At 45.9% G+C, this 12,753-nt stretch overlaps 1 protein-coding gene across 6 annotated transcripts in view; it reads left to right on the top strand.

Annotated features, from left to right (window-relative positions):
* ABLIM3 (actin binding LIM protein family member 3) overlaps positions 1 to 12,753 on the top strand; it is an 89,622-nt gene that overhangs the window by 11,211 nt on the left and 65,658 nt on the right. For all 6 annotated transcript variants that reach the window (XM_030329761.2, XM_030329755.1, XM_030329747.1 and 3 more), the window contains exon 3: positions 8,203 to 8,340. In XM_030329761.2, coding sequence (XP_030185621.1) covers positions 8,203 to 8,340 — 138 coding nt within the window. The remainder of the gene's footprint in view (positions 1 to 8,202; positions 8,341 to 12,753) is intronic.

The raw sequence follows: 12,753 nt of genomic DNA, 5'->3' as shown, positions 1-12,753 counted from the left end.
TCTTTCTTATCATAAGATTAACATAGAAATGAGTAGAAAGTTAATTCTATGATATTGTCTCGGGACCAGCTTTCCGAATTTAGCAACTCAATAAAAATCCACAATTCTCATTTTATCAAGTGACTTGACCAACAAGTGAAGAATACATCACTCCAGTCGTGGACTTGAGGTCCAGGGTCCTCGCCTGGGACCTCGCTGAGGTAAAGAGCCATTTGAGTCTAGACAGACTCTTTCTGCTGGAGCTGGAGCGTGGCAGCTGGCTGTCAGGCAAGAGCAGCCTGTCTGGCCAAGAGCGTGCCGTTCTGACACATGTCCTGACAACATACTTCTGAAGAAGGTGGCGCGGCCATGTTGCCAGCTCCCCGCCATGACCACAGAACACACTGACGAGCCTGGCAGAGAGAGGCTGAGGAAGAGTTTCTGTTGCAGCAAGGCTTTTACAATGTCGTCTTGGGGTGACAGACCGTGTTACCGACCTGCTGACACGGGAAAGTGGGGCCAGGCCTGGCCATCTGTGCAGGGACTGGGGGTTTCCCAGAGCGCCCCTGCCTCTGCTCTGTGACAGCTGCCAGCACCTGCAGAGCCTGCCTCTCTGAGGGACCCAACACCCACACCTGTCGGGCTGCCCCTCTCGTGCCGGGGAAGTGGCTCAAGGCTGCCATCCACTCATTGGGGGGGGGAGGGGGGCAACCATCATGGCGTCTTCATCCTTGGCCACAGATGCTGCGTTACCGTGCCCAGTTTCCTGGGCTGTACCCTCCAAACGTTATTCTTAAATCTGTGTGAAATTTATGTGCACATTGGAAATCGGCTAGACAAGGGATGGATGATTACTGTCTGGGGAGTAATTAGATGCCCTTTGTAGCCTCCCCCAAGCCCACTCCCTCCCCAGAGGGAGCCGTGTTGGCACTGGTGCATGGCAGGCAGTAAAGCATCGTGGTGAGAACTGCCTAGGTTCAGGTCCTGCTGCCATACTAACGGTGTGGCCTTGGGCGAGTGACCTCAGCTCTTCGGGCCTCAGTTTCCTCATCTGTAAAAGAGGGATATTAATAAGGTCCCCCTCCTGAACTCGAAAACTCAGCGAGATGGCATATGCATATGGCTGAGCACAGTTTCTGACAGAGTAACCGCTCTCTCACTGCTATCCCTTATCCTTCCAGGCCTTTCCTTGGGCATTCAGCCATGCTGTTTTGTTCAGCTTCTTTCCGAGCTGTCCCCTGATGCTTCTGCATCTTAGACCACTGACCCCACCCCACCCCCAACCCCCATTGGCCCACCTGGGCTAATGCTAAGCCTCAGCACGACTCCAGATTTATGGAAATGTATTCTTCTGTGTCTGTGAACTCCCTCCCCCACCTTTCGGTGACCCTGGGGCCACTCTCCGGTTGCCTCTCTTATCCTGTTATTCTAGAACACACACCCTCAGACACTGACACAAGCAAGCCTAAGTTCTCTCCCCTCCCTCCAGGCCTCAGCCTTCTCATTTGTTAAATGAAACCAAGGGACTCATTTTATTCGCTCTTTAATTTATCCACCAAATACTTTTGAGCACTCACGTACGTGGCACACAATAGTACAGTGGCCAACAAGACACCCGTGGTCCCTGCCCTCATGCAGCTCACAGTCTAGTGTATGAGGTCACCTCCCAGTCCTCTTCCGCTCTGACCGGCCCCAGGGAGTCACACGATGAACACAGGTGTAATGACGCCATGAGGGGGCACACGCGTGGCCCTTCTGCGCTACGGGAAAGCAGCCCTCGCGGTCTCCCTACAGTTTCCAGAAAACAAATCACTCACCGATTCTCAGTATGCACACACAACCGACGTGCCAACGCGTCCCCCAGGGAACAGCAGATGTGCCCAAAATACACCGCCCCAGGAAAGCGCAGATCATAGCCTCTGTTCCCACCACAGGAAACACCCAAGTCACACATTCCTCTTCAGGGTACATCAAAAGCGTGTCAACCACCCACCTCTACAGCCCACGGAAACCCGTACACAGACAGCTCGGAGATGGGGGGAGAAAGAGGAGGAGCCTCTAAGGTGGGGAACAGGCGGCAGCCAGGGCGCCACTCTTCCTGACAGGAGGGAGGGAAAAATCCAGAAGACCTTTGCCCAAGTTGGACTGGTCCAAAAATGGATTTGACAGTGTCTGAACCCAACTCGGTAGCAAGTGACAGGAGCCATTCAGAAAAAGTTCCTATACTGAGTTGGAGATGGGAGCGTGTGGCTTCAGAGGTCTTTTAAATTTTTTTAAGTTTATTTATTTTTGACAGAGAGAGAAAGAGAGCGTAAGCTGGGAAGGGGCAGAGAGAGAAGGAGACACAGAATCCGAAGCAGGCTCCAGACTCCGAGCTGTCAGCACAGAGCCTGACCCGGGGCTTGAACTCACGAACCCTGAGATCATCACCTGGGCCGAAGTCAGACACTCAACCCACTGAGCCACCCAGGTGCCCCCCAGAGATCTTTTAATATTAATTATTGCTTGTATTTACCATGCCCGAGTTACATGCAAGCTGTGTACTAAGCACTTCTATATAACTTAAGTGATATAATACTCACCGATGACCTGAATTATTCCCACTCTAGAGATGAGCAAACTGAGACAGGTGTCACGCCCTTAACTTGTTCAAGGTCACACAGCGGCAGGCAGCAGGGCTAGAATAGAAACTCAGCCTTCCTGACTCCAGCGTCCACACCCTTAACCTCTGTGCCTCAATGCAAGGATCCTACATCTCTGTGGCCTTACCCCAGGAAACGGGATCAGGGCTCCAGGCCCTGATTCAACCCCAAAATCAAATTCAAGGATCCTGTTGTAAAGTGCCAGATACTCTCCTATACAGGCCCCAACCTAAGCTTTCAGGCAACTGCTTTCTACCCATGAAATGCCTGGATCCACAGTCGGGGCTCCTCCTCGGTATTTAGGAAATACCTGTGAACACACCCCGGGTACTCTGGGCCCTAATGAGGCCGTGGGGAGCAGACGTGTGACAGCTCCTGCCATCGGTTATTTTCCTGGGCCCGGGGCGGGTGCAAGCTCATTTCTGAACCGGTTGATTCCCTGCTCGATGTTACACCATTCACCCAGAAGCTCCACTGTTTTTATTACACTTCCAGCCAGTGATTCACAGTTGTACTGTCTCCAAGTCAGTTTCGTCGCTCTTTTCATTATGCCCCAGGATAGCATAGGTGCTCCTGCCTTTTAAAGACTATTTTAAAGACGACTCAATTAGAATGTAGGAACGTTGTTATCTACAAGGTCAGGCAACCCTCAGGGGAGGAAGGCAAATTGTGCAGGTACCGCATCAGTAAGGAGAACATAACTTCGGTCGGGGTGTTTGGGAGAGGGCAATCACGCCATCATCTGCTTTTGAAAGAGACTCATCTAATGACACACAACGGGGTCTAGTTTAAAAGTCGAGACCAGTTCAGGGAGAGAAGGGGGGGGAGGGGGGGGAGGGAGAAGGAAGCACAGAAAAGGACACACAGAGCCAGACCCAGCTTTTAATTGGAGGGAATCTTGCAGATCATTTTGTCCAAGCCCCTCATTGATTGCAGAGGGAGGATTTGTCCAAGATGGTAGAACCAGGTAAGAACAGGGAGGGAATTGGAACCCAGGCCACCCACGCACTATCTATGAGAGAGAAGCACCTAAGATTTAAAAAAAAAAAAAAAAAGGATGGCCAGAGGGAGAGAAGGAAAGCCTGATGGACTAATTGGATGCTCAGCTTGTTTCCTGCTCAGTTCAACTCACTGTCTCCTTTAAACTTGCCAGGAGGCCGGCCACCCCTCCCCTCCCGAGGTGCTGTTGTGCTCCAACACTTTTAAATTATCTTTGTCACATTTGGGGAGAGCTTCATGTGCAAACTTCATCGCGGAATTGAGTTGTATTTCCCCATCGCGCTTAAAGATTTGCTATGCATGGGGCGCCTGGGTGGCGCAGTCGGTTAAGCGTCCGACTTCAGCCAGGTCACGATCTCGCGGTCCGTGAGTTCGAGCCCCGCGTCAGGCTCTGGGCTGATGGCTCAGAGCCTGGAGCCTGTTTCCGATTCTGTGTCTCCCTCTCTCTCTGCCCCTCCCCCGTTCATCCTCTGTCTCTCTCTGTCCCAAAAATAAATAAACGTTGGAAAAAAAAAAAAAAAGATTTGCTATGCATGTGAAAGACGACTTCATTTTTCAGAACCTTCAATTTTCATCTCGAAGGCATTGACCAGCTGATTTTCCGTCTTAAAAAATTACTCTGACAGCCTTTTGCCAGCTGACTTTTTTTGCCCTTGTTCTTGGAAAAATTAAGATTGTTCAGTCTCGCGGTGCCTAAAACATTGTGACTTAAAAAAAAAAATAGTATTTATTTCATTGCTGAGAAGATTTTGTTTCCAGATCAAATTCAGGATGGGTGAATGTGTGTGTGTCATTTGCTCCTGTTGCAAACTGCTTTTAAGTACAACTTTAAAACTCTTCAAGGGTGAAAAGGAATAATTTAAGTCTGAGGTGGTATTCCTGAACTAATTGGTACGTGTTATTTTTATATAAATAAGATTCAACTAGATTTAATTTCTTTCCGGCCCCCCTCCCCCACCCCATCCTCATTGCCTGGTGTCCGTTTGTGGATCTATAAAGCTGTAATGTCCAATAATGGTGCCGCTAGCCACATGTGGCTATTTAAATGTAAATTTGTATTAATTAAAAAGAAATAAAATTAAAAATTCAATACCTCCGTCATGGTAGCCACATTTCAAGTGCCCAACAGCCACATACGGCTAGTAGTTATTACATTGGACGATGTAAATGCAGAACAGTTCCATACTCAGAAATCTACTGGACAACACTGCTTACGGACTAGGAAGGGAGAATGCCTCTCCTAGGTGCCCTTTATTGGCCAAATAACATTAAACAGAAGCCAGAGATTCCCTGCGCGCATTTGAGAAACAAATCACATGATCCATATGTCTAAACCGGTAACTTCATGGATTATTCCACCAGTGAGCAGAGTTAATGTCCTTTGAGGCTCATGGTCGCTGTAAAATGTTGCTCCCAGGGATAGGCAGTTCAAAAATTCAGGTAAAAGTCAATTTGGAATTCAAGGGACATTTGCCCATAAGACAAATGTTATAAGTCACATGACTGATTTTGTAGTACTTTCTGAGATGAAAATTAGTGGAAATGATACCCAGCAGAAAATCAACAATAAAATTTTAATGTGGTTTTTTTTTTTTTTTTGGAGGGGTATAGATTGGTGGGAAGAAATGACCCCTCCATACACACCTACGTGCACAGAATCAGGTTAGATTACGTTGTGGATGTAATCACCCGAGGATGCTTTCCGGGCAGGAGCAGATATGGCATATGTCAGCATAGCCTCCTTGACCCCTAGAGTTCTGTTGGCACTATCTAGATAAAGAAAGATCTTCACACATCTCGAAGATCAAATCTTGCTACACCGCTGCCCTTTTATAATCACAGTTTATTTACATCAGCAATCTGGAAGAACTCACACCCGCGATGCCTGCATTTCTATTTATGGGATTATTTACAAACATCAGACATTTGTAGGTTTCCAGCCTGTCAGCATCACCAAAGCGGCACCCTCATCCTGAGGGAAGCAGCAGGGTTAGGGCGGGGGGAGCCCATCAGTAACTCTGACCCCCCCCCCCCCAGAAAACCCATTTTCTCAATCCGTCCCCTCACTCTGATTTTACGCCTTTTTATCTGAGTGGTTCAAAGACTGAGTTTTGACTGAGGACCATGATCACAAAGAAATTTCCCTAGAAAATCAAATCGGGGAAAATCTAATTGATCTTGGAAGTTGGTTCTTGAGCAGGAAGGCAGGTTAAATTAGAAGAGGTAGATGAAAATCAGTACAGAGCATCTGGAGGGACTTTGGGATACTTTTGAGACCTCTCATCCCTATTGGTGATGATTATCCTGTTGGTACTTACTTGATTTTCAGACTCATAGATTTGTTTCCCTTGACAATGGTGGATCACTTCAGTGCTCAAGTAAATAGAATCTACGTGGCTTTTTTCCCCCCACAGATTGGTGGGAGAGGGGAGAGTGGGATATTTTCCACGGATGGTGAACAAGAATCAGAGAAAGAAGAAAAGGAAACAGGATGAATGCATATGGACATTCTGGGGGTGGGAAAGGATTGCTCTGAGCTGTGGGGAGGATGTGATGATCATGGTACCGGTGAACATTTGTGGAGCACTTCATGTGCTTTTTGAAATGCTTTACATGTATTAACCGGTTTAATGAGTTAATTAATGATTTAGTTAACTAACTCACTTAACTTTTGTCTTAAGTTTAAGACGGGAAACAAGTTGGATAAGGAGCATGAACTCGAGAAAAAGATTGGGAAAAGGATATTCTCCTGCCTCAGATGGCAAACTTGTCCGAGGCAACACTTTCAGGGCTCAGCAACCAGCTTTTTGCCCTAAGGTGCACCGGGACTTCAGGGTACCTGTAAGTGAACGATAATTTGAAGTCCCACTTTCCTGTTTCTTATCTTCAAAAGGAGGAAGCAGATGAGATCAGTTACAAAGATCATCTTTGAGAATCTGGAGAAAGCTGTGGGATAATGTACCTAACACCAAATTTTATATTTAATTAGAAATACTAGACCCCAGGTGCCTCCGTCAGGATATGCTGCAGTAACAAGGCAATGACAACAAAATTCCTCCTTGCTCACAATAGATGTTCATCCTGGGTTAGCCTTGGCGCTCTGCTCCATGACTCCCCAGTCAGGAACCCAAGCTGATGCATCCTGCACACCATCTGGGGTTTCACTGGTTGCTGGGCTATGGAAAAGGCACCAACTGGCTCATAGGGCTTCCAGTTGAAAGTGACACACACACTTCCCATTCACATTTCATTGCCAAGCAAGACAGCACGGGCCACCCTTCATGTGCCTAGAATAAAAGATTCAAATTTCAGCCAACAGCCATTAACAACTACGGCCCTAGGTCAGGAAGCCCTGAATCAAGTGATCTCTAAGTCCCTTTTCAGTGCAAGGTTTGCGTGACTTATAATACGCTTGTTCAAATTGTAGGCAATAAATCGATATGTCTCAATGATAGACATCAATTCCCCTCCAATCAGGTGGTCATCTTCATAGCCAGGACAAGAGTGAGCCTCCTCCTAATAGGATATGAGCAAAAAGAGTTTAGACTGTTGCTTCAAGTTTGAGAATTGAGGAATTCTCTCCCAGTCCCCCTAGGGGCTTTCTACAAGAGAGATTTGACTCCTCATTGGCAAAGCTATGTCAACAGCGTATACATAATGAGTGGACCAGAGAGCTGTCAATATCCCTTCCAAGCCTGAATGAAGCAGGTGCTTAGAATAAACAAACAAACAAAGTTATTCTAATCAGATGACCAGATTTTAGAATGGTTAAGCAAAGTATATCTCAGGGACGGGAGATCTAGAAAAGTGGCCATGAGAACGTCTGAGCAAGAGAACAATAGACCCAGAGGCTAGCAGAGCTCTGCGGTATTGTTAAATGCCCAGCCTCCAGGGACTTCAGCCCCTTCGTCCTCTCTGCCAGATCCTTTTTCTTCACTAGATACTTCTGATGTTTTCTCAATGTTACGGAAACTGCTCTCAAAGGCAGCCTTAAGGGCGTCCCCTCATCAACCTCCTTCCAAACTACAGTGCCTCCCCTTTATGCCTCTTTGTTACACAAAGTCTGTGCTACCACTGGCTACCCTCATTTTACAGATGTCAAAACAAGAGGCCCAGTGAGAGGGTGTCACTTGCTTAACTCAAAGGCCGATTGGAGGCAGGGTCAGTCACCCATTTCTTTGAGACCCATGTCAATTGCAGGACCCAAATTCTCTTTGAGAAGTTCGGGGCCTGGTTTTGATCCAGAAATCACCAAGGAAATGGTATTTCTTGAAGTACTCTACTTCCTTTTTTACTTTTTTTTTCCCCCACGAATTTGGCCACTATTATTGCGAGGAAAGGTTATGCTCACTCTTAAGTCTCTGCCTGCTTAAGGAGATTTATGAACTCACGTCTCAATGCCACTCACCTTCTCATGATGCCCGAGCTTGGCAGGTGCAGCCCTGATGATGTATTGAAGGTACTCAGCTAATTACTTCCCTTTCTGCTTTTTCTCCCAGTTAGGATTAGGACAGTGTCTTCTAGCAGAGTTTTTAAAGAGCAAGGGCCTTCTGGATGGTGATCTCTTTGTTTCTTTCTACAGTTCCTTATCAGCAGAATCCTTACAATCCCCGAGGCAGCTCCAATGTCATCCAGTGCTACCGATGTGGAGACACCTGCAAAGGGGAAGTGGTTCGTGTCCACAATAACCACTTCCACATCAGATGCTTCACCTGTCAAGGTAGGAGACCCAGACTCCCAACCCCCTTGTCAGATTGCAGGCCCTGGTGTCACCCCCCAGGACATGCCACAGGGGCAGGCAGAGCGAACACAGGCTGCTGAGATACCTATACGGGCCCAAAGAAACTTTCTTTGCGCCTGTTATGAGAACTCTCCCATAGGCAGCGTGGAGTGAAGAGGGGACAGAAGAGTCGGGATGTTGGGGAGAGAGGCAAGCTGGTGACCTCAGAGTGGTAGCGCTGACCCGGAAGGAAGAAGGCAATCCCGCAAGCTTAACTTACAGATCTGGAAAGAAACCCTGTCTTGTGCCTATAAATCAATCTGAGAGTGAATGAAAGAGTAAGCAGTCCTGGCTGAAAGTCAGCATGGCGCTGAGTCGAGCACCTGTTCTGTAACAATGTGGCAATCCTCAAAGGTTAAGTTTAACAGAGGAGAAGGTCCATTATGACTTCACTAAGGTCTGTAGTTTGGGGGCAGACGGATGTTGGGTTACCTCTGAACCCTTAGGAGCCATCAGTTCCTAAAGAAGCAGGATAACCAGCAGGAGGAAGGAAGAGAAACTCTGCTGACAGAGCCCAGAGACGCATCTGGCCCAAGCAGGGCAACACTCCCTTCCCCATCGTCCCTGACAGATGCCTCCCCAACAGATGCCTCCCCAGCCTCCACTTCTTGAACGCCTCATCCAGGCTTCCTGTTCCACAGCGCAGCCAATCTGAGGTTGGACGGCCCTGTGGGTTATAAAATGTTCGGCCCCAAAGAGTTAACGTGGCACCTGTTGGTTCTAGATCCGCCCTTATGAAGTCCGATGAGCGCTTCGTGTTTGCCTTACAACCGTGACTGCTATTCACATGCTTGTAGCAGCTAGGGCTCCCCGTGCCTGATTATAGATCCTTAAATTGATCCTATGGACCCTTAAATTCCAACTTGTATCATCATCGTGGAGTCTTCCTCCTTGGTCCATTCCGGTTTGTCAGTATCATTCTGAAAACATAGCGCCCAGGACGGACCACGGCTCTCAAGGTCCGCCAGCTACAGCAAGGGCAACATTTCTGTGAATTGGACTGATGTCGAATTGACCTCCTGAGGAGCCACTTCACACCATTGACATAGACTGAATTTGAGGCCAAACGAAACCTCAGATCTTTTCTTTTTAGTAACTGCTTCCAACCTCAGTCTCGTGTGTCTGAGATTGACTTCCCCTGCCATCGAGAAAAACTCTGGATCTCTTCCTCAGGATCTAACTACACACCACACTGAGCAAATAAACTCAGCGAATAAACATACTCACATGCCCTAATTTTTTGTACGGAAGCATACATGGAGTATATTTTAATTGACATGGTTTAAATTCTATAGTGTGAATCGGCAAGTCCCTTTAGTGCAAGCTGACCTGCAAAAGTGTCTTGGTGAGTGACCGTTGTTACATCCCCTAGAAACCGAGGCAGGACAGAGGGTGCAGACAATAAAATTGTTCTCGGGAGGTTTGAGCTAGCACGGTGCAGTTGTATTCTTAAGCAAGTATATTAGTTACCTTTTGCTTACACCAAAATTTACCAGTGTAAAATAATTTTTTATTTAGCTCGTGATTCGCTGGGTTGGCGGGGCCGTTCTTCCAGTCTGCGCTGGCCCTCCGTATCTCCGCTCGCCTCATGATATCGGTGGGTCAGCTGGCAGTGGTTGACAGGCTGTTGAGCTGGGTGCCTGCATATGGCTTCTCGTCCTCCAGCAGCCTGGCCTGGACTCCTCTGCATGGTGGTCTCAGAGTTCCAAGGACAGGAGAGCAAGCTTCAATAAGCGAGACCCGTTTGAGCCTCGGCATGCGTCCTGCTTGCTAATGTCCCATTGGCCAAAATGAGTCAAATGGCCAACCCAGATTCAAGATTGTAGGGAGATAAGCTTTGCCTTTTGTGGGAGGATTTGCAGATGTCAAGAGCATGAAGGCAGAGAAAGGAAGAATTTGGCCATTTTGACAATCCACCACAGGGCGGTTATGGAATCTCCTTTCATGGAGATTTTAAAGAAAAAAATAGATTTACTTTTCTGACTGTTTTCAATGTCAGCTTGCTTAGAAGTGAAACAAATGAGAGGATTTTTGTTTCCAGCAGTAACCAGTTATAGAGACTAGTTACCCTAAATAGCCTCATTTGAAAAAGTTAAAATCTCTATGAATTTTTCTTACAACTCTTTTACCGTGCCCTACTGCGCTGACATGAAAGGAAAGAACCTGCAGAGGTGAAAAACAAAAATAAAAGCAGAAGTCCTGGTGTGACTTCCAAAGCCATATTTAGTCCCCTAAACCTTGGAGACCTTGAGCTCTTGCCTTGATGGCTATACGGATCATGGACAGGTAGAGGTTAGAGCTGGTCTGAGTAGAAATGTAATAGGAGACCTCTGAGTAAAGCTGAGATTTTCCCCTATGAAAATCTTACTCTCATTGTATGGATGGATGAGAAATAAAGTGGAGAAGGAGACAGCAACAAAACTTGTCTGTACCAACTTTGGCACTGGGTAGAGAATAAAGCTTTTATCAAAATGTCTGTCCACAACCCACCTTTAACATGGATTCATGTTCTATATTCATGCTATATATTTGGCATAAATTTTTAAAAAGTATAACGTCATTTAAATTCTTTTTTAATTTTTTTAATGTTTGTTTTTGAGAGAGAGAGAGAGAGAGACAAGCATGGGAAGGGCAGAGAGAAAGAGAGACAGAGAGAGGAAGACACAGAATCTGAAACTGGCTCCAGGCTCCGAGCTGTCAGCACAGAGCCTGATGCGGGGCTTGAACTCGGGAACAGCAAGATCATGACCTGAGCTGAAGTCAAAGGCTTAACCGACTGAGCCACCCAGGCACTCCCAGAATTTAAAAGAAAGTGATCCTACATTTGGTAAATGGCAGAAGCAAATGATAGTCCTCTTTGGAGGAACTCAGCTTTACTCCAGACCTCAAAAAACTCCCTCAGATAACATTATTAGCAAAATGAGTAACTCATTCCAATCATAATGGCATAACTACCAGCAAAAGCAACGTAAAGAAGAATCAGGACCTTAAAGACTTCATAAATTGGTATTTTCTGACATTATGTAATGACTAGATTCAATACATTTAAGTAGGGGAGAAGGGCCATAAAAAATGAGCAAGAAACAACACATTGTAACCAATAGCACAACAGATTTAAAAAAAAGACACATGGGCGCCTGGGTGGCGCAGTCGGTTAAGCGTCTGACTTCAGCCAGGTCACCATCTCGCGGTCCGTGAGTTCGAGCCCCGCGTCAGGCTCTGGGCTGATGGCTCAGAGCCTGGAGCCTGTTTCTGATTCTGTGTCTCCCTCTCTCTCTGCCCCTCCCCCGTTCATGCTCTGTCTCTCTCTGTCCCCAAAAAAATAAACGTTGAAAAATAAATAAATAAATAAAAAATAAAAAAAGACACAAAACTTCAAAATAAAAATATGTAATATTTGAAATTAGAAAGTCAATGTATGGATTATATAGCAGATTAGGTGTTGCTGGAGAGAATTTAATAAGCTGTAAGATTTAGCCAAGAAAAAGGTATATCCATATAGCCCAGAAATATAAGAAGGTAGTAAAAGTAAAAGAGAAGTTCATACACGGAGAAAATAGTGAAGAGGTTTGACATACATCCAATCAGAGCTCTAGAGGTATGTAACAGAACACATGAGTGGGAAGACAGTATTTGGAGACATGACAGCTCTGAAGTTTCCAGAACTGTTCAAAGATACAAATCCTTGGATCCAGAAACTTAAGAAATCCCGCTAGAAAAATAGAAAATACTTACATCATCAGAATGAACTGCAGATTACCAAAGGCAGAAGATGATCTTAAAAACATCCAAGAGAAGAAATAGATCATCTGCACATGAATGGTAAGCAGACTGACAGCTGGCGTGTTAGCAACAAGGAAACCAGAGAACAGTGAAATAATACCTGTCTGTACTGAAAGAAATAACTATAAATGTAGAATTAGGTATTCAGCCAAAGTATCTTTCAAGAACAAAGGCAAACCCATGACCAACGTCATACTTAATGGTGAAAGACTGCTTGCCTGCCTGTAAAATCAAAAGTAGGAACAGGATGTTTGCTCTCACTACTCCCGTTCAGTATTGTACTGTAGGTTCATATTGGGTCAGTTATACAAGAAAGTGAAATGAAAGACATCCAGATTGAAAAAGAAAAGGTAAGATTATTTCTCTACACACGTGGCATGATCTTAATATATGCACTAAAAAACCATTGGAAATAAATAAGTTCAGCAAGGTTGCAGGGTGAAAGATCAGTATACCAAAATCAATTCTTTGTCTATACACTTGCAATGGACAGTCTGAAAATGAAATTGAGAAAGCAATGCCAGTGACAATCGTATCAAAAATAAAATATGTAGGAATAAATTTAACAAA

This window comes from Lynx canadensis, chromosome A1 (assembly GCF_007474595.2).
Source record: "Lynx canadensis isolate LIC74 chromosome A1, mLynCan4.pri.v2, whole genome shotgun sequence".
NCBI lineage: Eukaryota > Metazoa > Chordata > Mammalia > Carnivora > Felidae > Lynx > Lynx canadensis.
Note: the sequence above shows the minus strand (reverse complement) of the source record. Positions and strands in the feature narration are given on the sequence as shown.